Source organism: Scyliorhinus torazame, chromosome 30, assembly GCF_047496885.1.
Source record: "Scyliorhinus torazame isolate Kashiwa2021f chromosome 30, sScyTor2.1, whole genome shotgun sequence".
NCBI classification, from domain to species: Eukaryota; Metazoa; Chordata; class Chondrichthyes; order Carcharhiniformes; family Scyliorhinidae; genus Scyliorhinus; species Scyliorhinus torazame.
In genome coordinates, this window is record NC_092736.1 from 2,376,229 (window position 1) to 2,391,221 (window position 14,993).

Here is a 14,993-nt window from a genome sequence, read left to right on the forward strand (position 1 = left end):
GTCCGGATCTGACACGGCTCCAGTCTGGGTTTAATCCGGTCCCAGTCTGGGTTTAATCTGGTTCCTGTCTGGGTTTAATCCGGTTCCAGTCCGGGTTAATCTGGTTCCAGTCCGGATCTGGGATGAATCCAGTCCGGGTTTAATCCGGTTCCAGTCCGGATCTGGCCCGGTTCCAGGGGGCGGGGCTGTGAGTGTCTCTGAGTGAGACGGGAATCTGGTCCCGGGGAGAGAGAGTCCCGGAGCCGGAGCCGGGCAGTGAGGGGAGTCCCGGAGCCGGAGCCGGGCAGTGAGGGAGTCCCGGAGCCGGAGCCGGAGCCGGGGCAGTGAGGGAGTCCCGGGGGCCGGGCAGTGAGGGAGTCCCGGAGCCGGAGCCGGGCAGTGAGGGAGTCCCGGAGCCGGAGTCCGGAGCCGGGCAGTGAGGGGAGTCCCGGGGCCGGGCAGTGAGGGAGTCCCGGAGCCGGAGCCGGGCAGTGAGGGAGTCCCGGGGGGGTGAGCCGGTCCCGGTCTCGGGATGATTCAGCTCCGGATTCCGTCCATCGGGCAACAGGCGGCCGGAGACTCGGAGAAAGTTCACACGGTGAGAGCGGGAATCCCGCCGGGGGCGGGGGGGGCGGGGGGGGGGGGTCTCTCTCCCCGGGGGGGGGGTCTCTCTCCCCGGGGGGGGGGTCTCTCTCCCCGGGGGGGGGGGTCTCTCTCCCCGGGGGGGGGGTCTCTCTCCCCGGGGGGGGGGGTCTCTCTCCCCGGGGGGGGGGGTCTCTCTCCCCGGGGGGGGGGGTCTCTCTCCCCGGGGGGGGGGGTCTCTCCTCCCCGGGGGGGGGGTCTCTCTCCCCGGGGGGGGGGGTCTCTCTCCCCGGGGGGGGGGGTCTCTCTCCCCGGGGGGGGGGGTCTCCTCTCCCCGGGGGGGGGGTCTCTCTCCCCGGGGGGGGGGTCTCTCTCCCCGGGGGGGGGGGTCACTCTCCCCGGGGGGGGGGGTCTCTCTCCCCGGGGGGGGGGGGTCTCTCCCCGGGGGGGGGTCTCTCTATTTGGTTGATGACTTTCTGCAGCTCCGGTTAAAGGAGCCGCTTTTTGGTGATTTCGGGACTGGAACCGTTTGTGTCTATTCAACTGGGGAGAGCATCACCCCCCCTGGAGAGCATCACCCCCCCTCCCCCCTCATCGCCCCCCCCTCCCCCCTCATCGCCCCCCCCTCCCCCCCTCATCGCCCCCCCCTCATCGCCCCCCCCCTCCCCCCCTCATCGCCCCCCCCTCATCGCCCCTCCCCCCCTCATCGCCCCCCCCTCCCCCCCTCATCGCCCCCCCCTCCCCCCCTCATCGCCCCCCCTCCCCCCCTCATCGCCCCCCCTCCCTCCCTCATCGCCCCCCCCTCCCCCCTCATCGCCCCCCCCTCCCCCCCCTCATCGCCCCCCCTCCCCCCCTCATCGCCCCCCCCTCCCCCCCTCATCGCCCCCCCTCCCTCCCTCATCGCCCCCCCCTCCCTCCCTCATCGCCCCCCCCCTCCCTCCCTCATCGCCCCCCCCCTCCCTCCCTCATCGCCCCCCCCCCTCCCCCCCTCATCGCCCCCCCCCCTCCCCCCCTCATCGCCCCCCCTCCCCCCCTCATCGCCCCCCCTCCCCCCCTCATCGCCCCCCCTCATCGCCCCCCTCCCTCCCTCATCGCCCCCCCTCCCTCCCTCATCGCCCCCCCTCCCCCCCTCATCGCCCCCCCTCCCTCCCTCATCGCCCCCCCTCCCTCCCTCATCGCCCCCCCCTCCCTCCCTCATCGCCCCCCCCCTCCCTCCCTCATCGCCCCCCCCCTCCCTCCCTCATCGCCCCCCCCTCCCTCCCTCATCGCCCCCCCCCTCCCTCCCTCATCGCCCCCCCCTCCCTCCCTCATCGCCCCCCCCTCCCTCCCTCATCGCCCCCCCCTCCCTCCCTCATCGCCCCCCCTCCCTCCCTCATCGCCCCCCTCCCTCCCTCATCGCCCCCCTCCCCCCTCATCGCCCCCCCCTCCCCCCCTCATCGCCCCCCCTCCCCCCTCATCGCCCCCCCTCCCCCCTCATCGCCCCCCCCTCCCCCCCTCATCGCCCCCCCTCCCCCCCTCATCGCCCCCCCCTCCCCCCCTCATCGCCCCCCCCCCTCATCGCCCCCCTCCCCCCCTCATCGCCCCCCTCCCCCCTCATCGCCCCCCCTCCCCCCTCATCGCCCCCCCTCCCCCCTCATCGCCCCCCCTCCCCCCCTCATCGCCCCCCCTCCCCCCCTCATCGCCCCCCCTCCCCCCCTCATCGCCCCCCCTCCCCCTCATCGCCCCCCCCCTCATCGCCCCCCCCCTCATTGCGCCCCCCCCCTCATTGCGCCCCCCCCCTCATTGCGCCCCCCCCCTCATTGCGCCCCCCCCCTCATTGCGCCCCCCCCCTCATTGCGCCCCCCCCCTCATTGCGCCCCCCCCTCATTGCGCCCCCCCCCTCATTGCGCCCCCCCCCCCCCCCTCATTGCGCCCCCCCTCATTGCGCCCCCCCTCATTGCGCCCCCCCTCATTGCGCCCCCCCCTCATTGCGCCCCCCCCTCATTGCGCCCCCCCTCATTGCGCCCCCCCTCATTGCGCCCCCCCTCATTGCGCCCCCCTCATTGCGCCCCCCTCATTGCGCCCCCCTCATTGCGCCCCCCCTCATTGCGCCCCCCCTCATTGCGCCCCCCCTCATTGCGCCCCCCCTCATTGCGCCCCCCCTCATTGCGCCCCCCCTCATTGCGCCCCCCTCATTGCGCCCCCCCTCATTGCGCCCCCCCTCATTGCGCCCCCCCTCATTGCGCCCCCCTCATTGCGCCCCCCCCTCATTGCGCCCCCCCTCATTGCGCCCCCCCTCATTGCGCCCCCCCTCATTGCGCCCCCCCTCATTGCGCCCCCCCTCATTGCGCCCCCCCTCATTGCGCCCCCCCTCATTGCGCCCCCCCTCATTGCGCCGCCCCCCTCATCGCCCACCCCCCTCATTGCGCCGCCCCCCTCATTGCCCACCCCCTCATCGCCGCCCCCCCTCATCGCCCCCCCTCATCGCCCCCCCCTCATCGCCCCCCCCTCATCGCCCCCCCTCATCGCCCCCCTCATCGCCCCCCCCTCATCGACCCCCCCCTCATTGCCCCCCCCTCATCGCCCCCCCCATCGCCCCCCCCCCATCGCCCCCCCCCCATCGCCCCCCCCTCATCGCCCCCCCCTCATCGCCCCTCCCCCTCATCGCCCCCCCTCATCGCCCCCCCCTCATCGCCCCCCCCTCATCGCCCCCCCCTCATCGCCCCCCCCCTCATCGCCCCCCCCTCATCGCCCCCCCCTCATCGCCCCCCCCATCGCCCCCCCCCATCGCCCCCCCCTCATCGCCCCCCCCTATCGCCCCCCCCTCATCGCCCCCCCCCTCATCGCCCCCCCCCCATCGCCCCCCCCATCGACCCCCCTCATCGCCCCCCCTCATCGCCCCCCCCCCTCATCGCCCCCCCCCCTCATCGCCCCCCCCTCATCGCCCCCCCCTCATCGCCCCCCCCCTCATCGCCCCCCCCTCATCGCCCCCATCGCTCCCCCTCCCTCCCTCCCTCATCGCCCCCCCTCCCTCATCGCCCCCCCTCCCTCATCGCCCCCCCCTCCCTCCCTCATCGCCCCCCCCCTCCCTCCCTCATCGCCCCCCCCCTCCCTCATCGCCCCCCCCTCCCTCATCGCCCCCCCTCCCTCATCGCCCCCCCTCCCTCATCGCCCCCCCTCCCTCATCGCCCCCCCTCCCTCATCGCCCCCCCTCCCTCCCTCATCGCCCCCCCTCCCTCCCTCATCGCCCCCCCTCCCTCCCTCATCGCCCCCCCTCCCTCCCTCATCGCCCCCCCCTCCCTCCCTCATCGCCCCCCCCTCCCTCCCTCATCGCCCCCCCTCCCTCATCGCCCCCCCCTCCCTCCCTCATCGCCCCCCCCTCCCTCCCTCATCGCCCCCCCTCCCTCCCTCATCGCCCCCCCTCCCTCATCGCCCCCCCTCCCTCCCTCATCGCTCCCCCCCTCCCTCCCTCATCGCCCCCCTCCCTCCCTCATCGCCCCCCCCTCCCTCCCTCATCGCCCCCCCCTCCCTCCCTCATCGCCCCCCCTCCCTCCCTCATCGCCCCCCCTCCCTCCCTCATCGCCCCCCCCTCCCTCCCTCCCTCATCGCCCCCCCTCCTCCCTCATCGCCCCCCCTCCCTCCCTCATCGCCCCCCCCCTCCCTCCCTCATCGCACCCCCTCCCTCCCTCATCGCCCACCCCCCCCCCCCTCATCGCCCACCCCCTCCCTCCCTCATCGCCCACCCCCTCCCTCGCTCATCGCCCACCCCCTCCCTCCCTCATCGCCCCCCCTCCCTCCCTCATCGCCCCCCCTCCCTCCCTCATCGCCCCCCCCCTCCCTCCCTCATCGCCCCCCCCTCCCTCCCTCATCGCCCCCCCTCCCTCCCTCATCGCCACCCCTCCCTCCCTCATCGCCCCCCCTCCCTCCCTCATCGCCCCCCCTCCCTCCCTCATCGCCCCCCCCTCCCTCCGTCATCGCCCCCCCTCCCTCCGTCATCGCCCCCCCTCCCTCATCGCCCCCTCCCTCCCTCATCGCCCCCCTCCCTCCCTCATCGCCCTCCCCTCCCTCATCGCCCCCCCCTCCCTCATCGCCCCCCCCCTCCCTCATCGCCCCCCCTCCCTTCCTCATCGCCCCCCCTCCCTTCCTCATCGCCCCCCCTCCCTCCCTCATCGCCCCCCCTCCCTCCCTCATCGCCCCCCCTCCCTCCCTCATCGCCCCCCCTCCCTCCCTCATCGCCCCCCCTCCCTCCCTCATCGCCCCCCCTCCCTCCCTCATCGCCCCCCCTCCCTCCCTCATCGCCCCCCCCCCTCCCTCATCGCCCCCCCTCCCTCCCTCATCGCCCCCCTCCCTCCCTCATCGCCCCCCTCCCTCCCTCATCGCCCCCCCTCCCTCCCTCATCGCCCCCCCTCCCTCCCTCATCGCCCCCCCCTCCCTCCCTCATCGCCCCCCCCTCCCTCCCCTCATCGCCCCCCCTCCCTCCCTCATCGCCCCCCCTCCCTCCCTCATCGCCCCCCCTCCCTCCCTCATCGCCCCCCCTCCCTCCCTCATCGCCCCCCCTCCCTCCCTCATCGCCCCCCCTCCCTCCCTCATCGCCCCCCCTCCCTCATCGCCCCCCCCTCCCTCCCTCATCGCCCCCTCCCTCCCTCCCTCCCTCATCGCCCCCTCCCTCCCTCCCTCATCGCCCCCTCCCTCCCTCCCTCCCTCATCGCCCCTCCCTCCCTCCCTCCCTCATCGCCCCCTCCCTCCCTCCCTACCTCCCTCATCGCCCCCTCCCTCCCTCCCTCATCGCCCCCTCCCTCCCTCCCTCATCGCCCCCTCCCTCCCTCCCTCATCGCCCCCTCCCTCCCTCCCTCATCGCCCCCTCCCTCCCTCCCTCATCGCCCCCTCCCTCCCTCCCTCATCGCCCCCTCCCTCCCTCCCTCATCGCCCCCTCCCTCCCTCCCTCATCGCCCCCTCCCTCCCTCCCTCATCGCCCCCTCCCTCCCTCCCTCATCGCCCCCTCCCTCCCTCCCTCATCGCCCCCTCCCTCCCTCCCTCATCGCCCCCTCCCTCCCTCCCTCATCGCCCCCTCCCTCCCTCCCTCATCGCCCCCTCCCTCCCTCCCTCATCGCCCCCTCCCTCCCTCCCTCATCGCCCCCTCCCTCCCTCCCTCATCGCCCCCTCCCTCCCTCCCTCATCGCCCCCTCCCTCCCTCCCCTCATCGCCCCCTCCCTCCCTCCCTCATCGCCCCCTCCCTCCCTCCCTCATCGCCCCCTCCCTCCCTCCCTCATCGCCCCCTCCCTCCCTCCCTCCCTCCCTCCCTCATCGCCTCATCCCTCCCTCCCTCCTCGCCCCCTCCCTCCCTCCCTCCCTCCCTCCCTCATCGCCTCATCCCTCCCTCCCTCCTCGCCCCCTCCCTCCCTCCCTCCCTCCTCGCCCCCTCCCTCCCTCCCTCCTCGCCCCCTCCCTCCCTCCCTCCCTCATCGCCCCCTCCCTCCCTCCCTCATCGCCCCCGCCCTCCCTCCCTCCCTCATCGCCCCCGCCCTCCCTCCCTCCCTCATCGCCCCCGCCCTCCCTCCCTCCCCCATCGCCCCCGCCCTCCCTCCCTCCCTCATCGCCCCCTCCCTCCCTCCCTCATCGCCCCCTCCCTCCCTCCCTCATCGCCCTCTCCCTCCCTCCCTCATCGCCCCCTCCCTCCCTCCCTCATCGCCCCCTCCCTCCCTCATCGCCCCCTCCCTCCCTCATCGCTCCCTCCCTCCCTCATCGCCCCCTCCCTCCCTCCCTCATCGCCCCCTCCCTCCCTCCCTCCCTCATCGCCCCCTCCCTCCCTTCCTCCCTCATCGCCCCCTCCCTCCCTCCCTCCCTCATCGCCTCCTCCCTCCCTCCCTCCCTCATCGCCCCCTCCCTCCCTCCCTCCCTCATCGCCCCCTCCCTCCCTCCCTCCCTCCCTCCCTCCCTCATTGCCCCCTCCCGCCCTCCCTCCTCATCGCCCCCTCCCTCCCCCCCTCATCGCCCCCTCCCTCCCTCCCTCCCCCCCTCATCGCTCCCTCCCTCCCCCCCTCATCGCTCCCTCCCTCCCCCTCATCGCCCCCTCCCTCCCCCCCTCATCGCCCCCTCCCTCCCCCCTCATCGCCCCCTCCCTCCCCCTCATCGCCCCCTCCCTCCCCCCCTCATCGCCCCCTCCCTCCCCCCCTCATCGCCCCCTCCCTCCCCCCCTCATCGCCCCCTCCCTCCCCCCCTCATCGCCCCCTCCCTCCCCCCCTCATCGCCCCCTCCCTCCCCCCCTCATCGCCCCCTCCCTCCCCCCCCTCATCGCCCCCTCCCTCCCTCCCTCATCGCCCCCTCCCTGCCTCCCTCATCGCCCCCTCCCTCCCTCCCTCCCTTATCGCCCCCTACCTCCCTCATCGCCCCCTCCCTCCCTCCCTCCCTCATCGCCCCCTCCCTCCCTCCCTTCCTCATCGCCCCCTCCCCCCCTCCCTCCCTCCCTCATCGCCCCCTCCCCGCCCCTCCCTCCCTCCCTCCCTCCCTCCCTCCCTCATCGCCCCTTCCCTCCCTCCCTCATCGCCCCCTCCCTCATCGCCCCCTCCCTCCCTCCCTCATCGCCCCCTCCCTCCCTCCCTCATCGCCCCTCCCTCCCTCCCTCATCGCCCCCTCCCTCCCTCATCGCCCCCTCCCTCCCTCATCGCCCCCTCCCCCCCTCCCTCCCTCCCTCATCGCCCCCTCCCTCCCTCCCTCATCGCCCCCTCCCTCCCTCCCTCATCGCCCCCTCCCTCTCTCCCTCCCTCATCGCCCCCTCCCTCCCTCCCTCCCTTCCTCATCGCCCCCTCCCCCCCTCCCTCCCTCCCTCATCGCCCCCTCCGTCCCTCCCTCCCTCCCTCATCGCCCCCTCCCTCCCTCCCTCCCTCATCGCCCCCTCTCTCCCTCCCTCCCTCGCTCCCTCATCGCCCCCTCCCTCCCTCCCTCCCTCATCGCCCCCTCCCTCCCTCCCTCCCTCATCGCCCCCTCCCTCCCTCCCTCCCTCCCTCATCGCCCCCTCCCTCCCTCCCTCCCTCATCGCCCCCTCCCTCCCTCCCTCATCGCCCCCTCCCTCCCTCCCTCCCTCATCGCCCCCTCCCTCCCTCCCTCCCTCATCGCCCCCTCCCTCCCTCCCTCATCGCCCCCTCCCTCCCTCCCTCCCTCATCGCCCCCTCCCTCCCTCCCTCCCTCATCACCCCCTCCCTCCCTCCCCCCCTCCCTCATCGCCCCCTCCCTCCCTCCCTCATCGCCCCCACCCTCCCTCCCTCATCGCCCCCTCCCTCCCTCATCGCCCCCTCCCTCCCTCCCTCATCGCCCCCTCCCTCCCTCCCTCCCTCATCGCCCCCTCCCTCCCTCCCTCATCGCTCCCTCCCTCCCTCCCTCATCCCCCCCTCCCTCACTCCCCTCCCACCCTCATCCCCCCCCCTCCCTCCCTCCCTCCCTCATCGCCCCCTCCCTCCCTCCCTCTCTCCCTCCCTCATCGCCCCCTCCCTCATCGCCCCCTCCCTCCCTCCCTCATCGCCCCCTCCCTCCCTCCCTCCCTCATCGCCCCCTCCCTCCCTCCCTCCCTCATCGCCCCCTCCCTCCCTCCCTCCCTCATCGCCCCCTCCCTCCCTCCCTCCCTCATCGCCCCCTCCCTCCCTCCCTCCCTCATCGCCCCCTCCCTCCCTCCCTCCCTCATCGCCCCCTCCCTCCCTCCCTCCCTCATCGTCACCTCCCTCCCTCCCTCCCTCATCGTCCCCTCCCTCCCTCCCTCCCTCATCGCCCCCTCCCTCCCTCCCTCCCTCATCGCCCCCTCCCTCCCTCCCTCCCTCATCGCCCCCTCCCTCCCTCCCTCATCGCCCCCTCCCTCCCTCCCTCCCTCATCGCCCCCTCCCTCCCTCCCTCCCTCATCGCCCCCTCCCTCCCTCCCTCCCTCATCGCCCCCTCCCTCCCTCATCGCCCCCTCCCTCCCTCCCTCCCTCATCGCCCCCTCCCTCCCTCCCTCCCTCATCGCCCCCTCCCTCCCTCCCTCATCGCCCCCTCCCTCCCTCCCTCCCTCATCGCCCCCTCCCTCCCTCCCTCCCTCCCTCCCCCATCGCCCCCTCCCTCACTCCCTCCCTCCCTCCCCCATCGCCCCCTCCCTACCTCCCTCCCTCATCGCCCCCTCCCTCCCTCCCTCATCGCCCCCTCCCTCCCTCCCTCATCGCCCCCTCCCTCCCTCCCTCATCGCCCCCTCCCTCCCTCCCTCATCGCCCCCTCCCTCCCTCCCTCCCTCATCGCCCCCTCCCTCCCTCCCTCCCTCATCGCCCCCTCCCTCCCTCCCTCCCTCCCTCCCTCATCGCCCCCCTCCCTCCCTCCCTCCCTCATCGCCCCCTCCCTCCCTCCCTCCCTCATCGCCCCCTCCCTCCCTCATCGCCCCCTCCCTCCCTCATCGCCCCCTTCCTCCCTCATCGCCCCCTCCCTCCCTCATCGCCCCCTCCCTCCCTCATCGCCCCCTCCCTCCCTCCCTCCCTCCCTCATCGCCCCCTCCCTCCCTCCCTCCCTCATCGCCCCCTCCCTCCCTCATCGCCCCCTCCCTCCCTCCCTCATCGCCCCCTCCCTCCCTCCCTCATCGCCCCCTCCCTCCCTCCCTCATCGCCCCCTCCCTCCCTCCCTCATCGCCCCCTCCCTCCCTCCCTCATCGCCCCCTCCCTCCCTCCCTCCCTCATCGCCCCCTCCCTCCCACCCCCCATCCCTCCCTCATCGCCCCCTCCCTCCCTCCCTCATCGCCCCCTCCCTCCCTCCCTCCCTCATCGCCCCCTCCCTCCCTCCCTCCCTCATCGCCCCCTCCCTCCCTCCCTCCCTCATCGCCCCCTCCCTCCCTCCCTCCCTCATCGCCCCCTCCCTCCCTCCCTCCCTCATCGCCCCCCTCCCTCCCTCCCTCCCTCATCGCCCCCTCCCTCCCTCCCTCCCTCATCGCCCCCTCCCTCCCTCCCTCCCTCATCGCCCCCTCCCTCCCTCCCTCATCGCCCCCTCCCTCCCTCCCTCATCGCCCCCTCCCTCCCTCCCTCATCGCCCCCTCCCTCCCTCCCTCCCTCATCGCCCCCTCCCTCCCTCCCTCATCGCCCCCTCCCTCCCTCCCTCCCTCATCGCCCCCTCCCTCCCTCCCTCCCTCATCGCCCCCTCCCTCCCTCCCTCCCTCATCGCCCCCTCCCTCCCTCCCTCCCTCATCGCCCCCTCCCTCCCTCCCTCCCTCATCGCCCCCTCCCTCCCTCCCTCCCTCACCGCCCCCTCCCTCCCTCCCTCCCTCATCGCCCCCTCCCTCCCTCCCTCATCGCCCCCTCCCTCCCTCCCTCTCTCCCTCCCTCATCACCCCCTCCCACCCTCCCTCCCTCCCTCATCGCCCCCTCCCTCCCTCATCGCCCCCTCCCTCCCTCCCTCCCTCATCGCCCCCTCCCTCCCTCCCTCCCTCATCGCCCCCTCCCTCCCTCCCTCCCTCATCGCCCCCTCCCTCCCTCATCGCCCCCTCCCTCCCTCATCGCCCCCCTCCCTCCCTCATCGCCCCCTCCCTCCCTCATCGCCCCCTCCCTCCCTCATCGCCCCCTCCCTCCCTCATCGCCCCCTCCCTCCCTCATCGCCCCCTCCCTCCCTCATCGCCCCCTCCCTCCCTCATCGCCCCCTCCCTCCCTCATCGCCCCCTCCCTCCCTCATCGCCCCCTCCCTCCCTCATCGCCCCCTCCCTCCCTCATCGCCCCCTCCCTCCCTCATCGCCCCCTCCCTCCCTCATCGCCCCCTCCCTCCCTCATCGCCCCCTCCCTCCCTCATCGCCCCCTCCCTCCCTCATCGCCCCCTCCCTCCCTCATCGCCCCCTCCCTCCCTCATCGCCCCCTCCCTCCCTCATCGCCCCCTCCCTCCCTCATCGCCCCCTCCCTCCCTCATCGCCCCCTCCCTCCCTCATCGCCCCCTCCCTCCCTCCCTCCCTCATCGCCCCCTCCCTCCCTCCCTCATCGCCCCCTCCCTCCCTCCCTCCCTCATCGCCCCCTCCCTCCCTCCCTCATCGCCCCCTCCCTCCCTCCCTCCCTCATCGCCCCCTCCCTCCCTCCCTCCCTCATCGCCCCCTCCCTCCCTCCCTCCCTCATCGCCCCCTCCCTCCCTCCCTCCCTCACCGCCCCCTCCCTCCCTCCCTCCCTCATCGCCCCCTCCCTCCCTCCCTCATCGCCCCCTCCCTCCCTCCCTCTCTCCCTCCCTCATCACCCCCTCCCACCCTCCCTCCCTCCCTCATCGCCCCCTCCCTCCCTCATCGCCCCCTCCCTCCCTCCCTCCCTCATCGCCCCCTCCCCTCCCTCCCTCCCTCCCTCCCTCCCTCATCGCCCCCTCCCTCCCTCCCTCCCTCATCGCCCCCTCCCTCCCTCATCGCCCCCTCCCTCCCTCATCGCCCCCTCCCTCCCTCATCGCCCCCTCCCTCCCTCATCGCCCCCTCCCTCCCTCATCGCCCCCTCCCTCCCTCATCGCCCCCTCCCTCCCTCATCGCCCCCTCCCTCCCTCATCGCCCCCCTCCCTCCCTCATCGCCCCCTCCCTCCCTCATCGCCCCCTCCCTCCCTCATCGCCCCCTCCCTCCCTCATCGCCCCCTCCTTCCCTCATCGCCCCCTCCCTCCCTCATCGCCCCCTCCCTCCCTCATCGCTCCTTCCCTCCCTCCCTCCCTCATCGCCCCCTCCCTCCCTCCCTCCCTCATCGTCCCCTCCCTCCCTCCCTCGCCCCCTCCCTCCCTCCCTCCCTCCATCGCCCCCTCCCTCCCTCCCTCCCTCCATCGCCCCCTCCCTCCCTCCCTCCCTCATCGCCCCCTCCCTCCCTCCCTCCCTCATCGCCCCCTCCCTCCCTCCCTCCCTCATCGCCCCCTCCCTCCCTCCCTCCCTCATCGCCCCCTCCCTCCCTCATCGGCCCCTCCCTCCCTCCCTCCCTCATCGCCCCCTCCCTCCCTCCCTCCCTCATCGCTCCCTCCCTCCCTCCCTCATCGCTCCCTCCCTCCCTCCCTCATCGCCCCCTCCCTCCCTCCCTCCCTCATCGCCCCCTCCCTCCCTCCCTCCCTCATCGCCCCCTCCCTCCCTCCCTCCCTCCCTCATCGCCCCCTCCCTCCCTCCCTCCCTCCCTCATCGCCCCCTCCCTCCCTCCCTCCCTCCCTCATCGCCCCCTCCCTCCCTCCCTCCCTCCCTCATCGCCCCCTCCCTCCCTCCCTCCCACATCGCCCCCTCCCTCCCTCCCTCCCTCCCTCATCGCCCCCTCCCTCCCTCCCTCCCTCCCTCATCGCCCCCTCCCTCCCTCCCTCCCTCATCGCCCCCTCCCTCCCTCCCTCCCTCATCGCCCCCTCCCTCCCTCCCTCCCTCCCTCCCTCATCGCCCCCTCCCTCCCTCCCTCCCTCATCGCCCCCTCCCTCCCTCCCTCCCTCCCTCCCTCCCTCATCGCCCCCTCCCTCCCTCCCTCATCGCCCCCTCCCTCCCTCCCTCCCTCATCGCCCCCTCCCTCCCTCCCTCCCTCATCGCCCACTCCCTCCCTCCCTCCCTCATCGCCCCCTCCCTCCCTCCCTCCCTCATCGCCCCCTCCCTACCTCCCTCCCTCATCGCCCCCTCTCTCCCTCCCTCCCTCCCTCCCTCCCTCCCTCCCTCCCTCGCCACCTCCCTCCCTCCCTCCCTCATCGCCCCCTCCCTCCCTCCCTCATCGCCCCCTCCCTCCCTCCATCCCTCCCTCATCGCCCCCTCCCTCCCTCCCTCATCGCCCCCTCCCTCCCTCCTTCCCTCCCTCATCGCCCCCTCCCTCCCTCCCTCCCTCATCGCCCCCTCCCTCCCTCCCTCCCTCATCGCCCCCTCCCTCCCTCCCTCATCGCCCCCTCCCTCCCTCCCTCATCGCCCCCTCCCTCCCTCCCTCCCTCCCTCATCGCCCCCTCCCTCCCTCCCTCATCGCCCCCTCCCTCCCTCCCTCCCTCCCTCATCGCCCCCTCCCTCCCTCCCTCCCTCGTCGCCCCCTCCCTCCCTCCCTCGTCGCCCCCTCCCTCCCTCCCTCGTCGCCCCCTCCCTCCCTCCCTCGTCGCCCCCTCCCTCCCTCCCTCGTCGCCCCCTCCCTCCCTCCCTCCCTCCCTCCCTCGTCGCCCCCCTCCCTCCCTCCCTCCCTCCCTCCCTCCCTCGTCGCCCCCTCCCTCCCTCCCTCCCTCCCTCGTCGCCCCTTCCCTCCTCCCTCCCTCCCTCCCTCGTCGCCCCCCTCCCTCCCTCCCTCGTCGCCCCCTCCCTCCCTCCCTCCCCTCCCTCGTCGCCTCCTCCCTCCCCTCCCTCGTTGCCCCCTCCCTCGTCGTCCCCTCCCTCCCTCCCTCCCTCCCTCCCTCCCTCGTCCCTCCCTCCCTCCTCCCTCCCTCGTCGCCCTCTCCCTCCCTCCCTCCCTCCCTCCCTCGTCGCCCTCTCCCTCCCTCCTCCCTCCCTCGTCGCCCCCTACCTCCCTCCCTCCCTCCCTCGTCGCCCCCCTCCCTCCCTCCCTCCCTCGTCGCCCCCTACCTCCCTCCCTCCCTCGTCGCCTCCTCCCTCCCCTCCCTCGTCGCCCCCACCCTCCCTCCCTCCCTCATCGCCCCCTCCCTCCCTCGTCGCCCCCTCCCTCCCTCCCTCCCTCGTCGCCCCCTCCCTCCCTCCCTCCCTCCCTCCCTCGTCGCCCCCTCCCTCCCTCCCTCCCTCCCTCGTCACCCACTCCCACCCTCCCTCCCTCCCTCCCTCCCTCGTCGCCCTCTCCCTCCCTCCCTCCCTCGTCGCCCTCTCCCTCCCTCCCTCCCTCGTCGCCCTCTCCCTCCCTCCCTCCCTCGTCGCCCCCTCCCTCCCTCCCTCCCTCGTCGCCCCACCCTCCCTCCCTCCCTCCCTCGTCGCCCCCTCCCTCCCTCCCTCCCTCGTCGCCCCCACCCTCCCTCCCTCCCTCCCTCGTCGCCCCCTCCCTCCCTCCCTCCCTCATCGCCCCCTCCCTCCCTCCCTCATCGCCCCCTCCCTCCCTCCCTCCCTCATCGCCCCCTCCCTCCCTCATCGCCCCCTCCCTCCCTCCCTCCCTCATCGCCCCCTCCCCTCCCTCCCTCATCGCCCCCTCCCTCCCTCCCTCATCGCCCCCTCCCTCCCTCCCTCATCGCCCCCTCCCTCCCTCCCTCATCGCCCCCTCCCTCCCTCCCTCATCGCCCCCTCCCTCCCTCCCTCATCGCCCCCTCCCTCCCTCCCTCCTCGCCCCCTCCCTCCTCGCCCCCTCCCTCCCTCATCGCTCGCTCCCTCCCTCCCTCCCTCCCTCATCGCCCCCTCCCTCCCTCCCTCCCTCATCGCCCCCTCCCTCCCTCCCTCCCTCATCGCCCCCTCCCTCCCTCCCTCCCTCATCGCCCCCTCCCTCCCTCCCTCCCTCATCGCCCCCTCCCTCCCTCCCTCCCTCATCGCCCCCTCCCTCCCTCATCGCCCCCTCCCTCCCTCATCGCCCCCTCCCTCCCTCATCGCCCCCTTCCTCCCTCATCGCCCCCTCCCTCCCTCATCGCCCCCTCCCTCCCTCCCTCCCTCCCTCCCTCATCGCCCCCTCCCTCCCTCCCTCCCTCATCGCCCCCTCCCTCCCTCATCGCCCCCTCCCTCCCTCCCTCATCGCCCCCTCCCTCCCTCCCTCATCGCCCCCTCCCTCCCTCCCTCATCGCCCCCTCCCTCCCTCCCTCCCTCATCGCCCCCTCCCTCCCACCCCCCATCCCTCCCTCATCGCCCCCTCCCTCCCTCCCTCATCGCCCCCTCCCTCCCTCGCTCCCTCATCGCCCCCTCCCTCCCTCCCTCCCTCATCGCCCCCCTCCCTCCCTCCCTCCCTCATCGCCCCCTCCCTCCCTCCCTCCCTCATCGCCCCCTCCCTCCCTCCCTCCCTCATCGCCCCCTCCCTCCCTCCCTCCCTCCCTCATCGCCCCCTCCCTCCCTCCCTCCCTCCCTCCCTCATCGCCCCCTCCCTCCCTCCCTCCCTCATCGCCCCCTCCCTCCCTCCCTCATCGCCCCCTCCCTCCCTCCCTCATCGCCCCCCTCCCTCCCTCCCTCATCGCCCCCTCCCTCCCTCCCTCCCTCATCGCCCCCTCCCTCCCTCCCTCATCGCCCCCTCCCTCCCTCCCTCCCTCATCGCCCCCTCCCTCCCTCCCTCATCGCCCCCTCCCTCCCTCCCTCCCTCATCGCCCCCTCCCTCCCTCCCTCCCTCATCGCCCCCTCCCTCCCTCCCTCCCTCACCGCCCCCTCCCTCCCTCCCTCCCTCACCGCCCCCTCCTCCCTCCCTCCCTCATCGCCCCCTCCCTCCCTCCCTCATCGCCCCCTCCCTCCCTCCCTCATCGCCCCCTCCCTCCCTCCCTCTCTCCCTCCCTCATCACCCCCCTCCCACCCTCCCTCCCTCCCTCATCGCCCCCTCCCTCCCTCATCGCCCCCTCCCTCCCTCCCTCCCTCATCGCCCCCTCCCTCCCTCCTCCCTCATCGCCCCCTCCC

At 74.7% G+C, this 14,993-nt stretch overlaps 1 protein-coding gene across 2 annotated transcripts in view; it reads left to right on the forward strand.

Moving 5' to 3' along the window:
- The first annotated feature begins 222 nt into the window (after positions 1-222).
- Positions 223-14,993, forward strand: part of LOC140404315 (sorting nexin-24-like) — a 212,562-nt gene continuing 197,791 nt past the window's right edge. The window contains exons 1-2 of one of the 2 annotated variants that reach the window (XM_072492681.1): positions 223-400; positions 433-577. In XM_072492681.1, coding sequence (XP_072348782.1) covers positions 512-577 — 66 coding nt within the window. In that variant the 5' untranslated portion in view covers positions 223-400; positions 433-511. Of the gene's footprint in view, positions 578-14,993 lie in introns of both variants that reach the window. The other variant, XM_072492680.1, reaches the window with a different exon arrangement.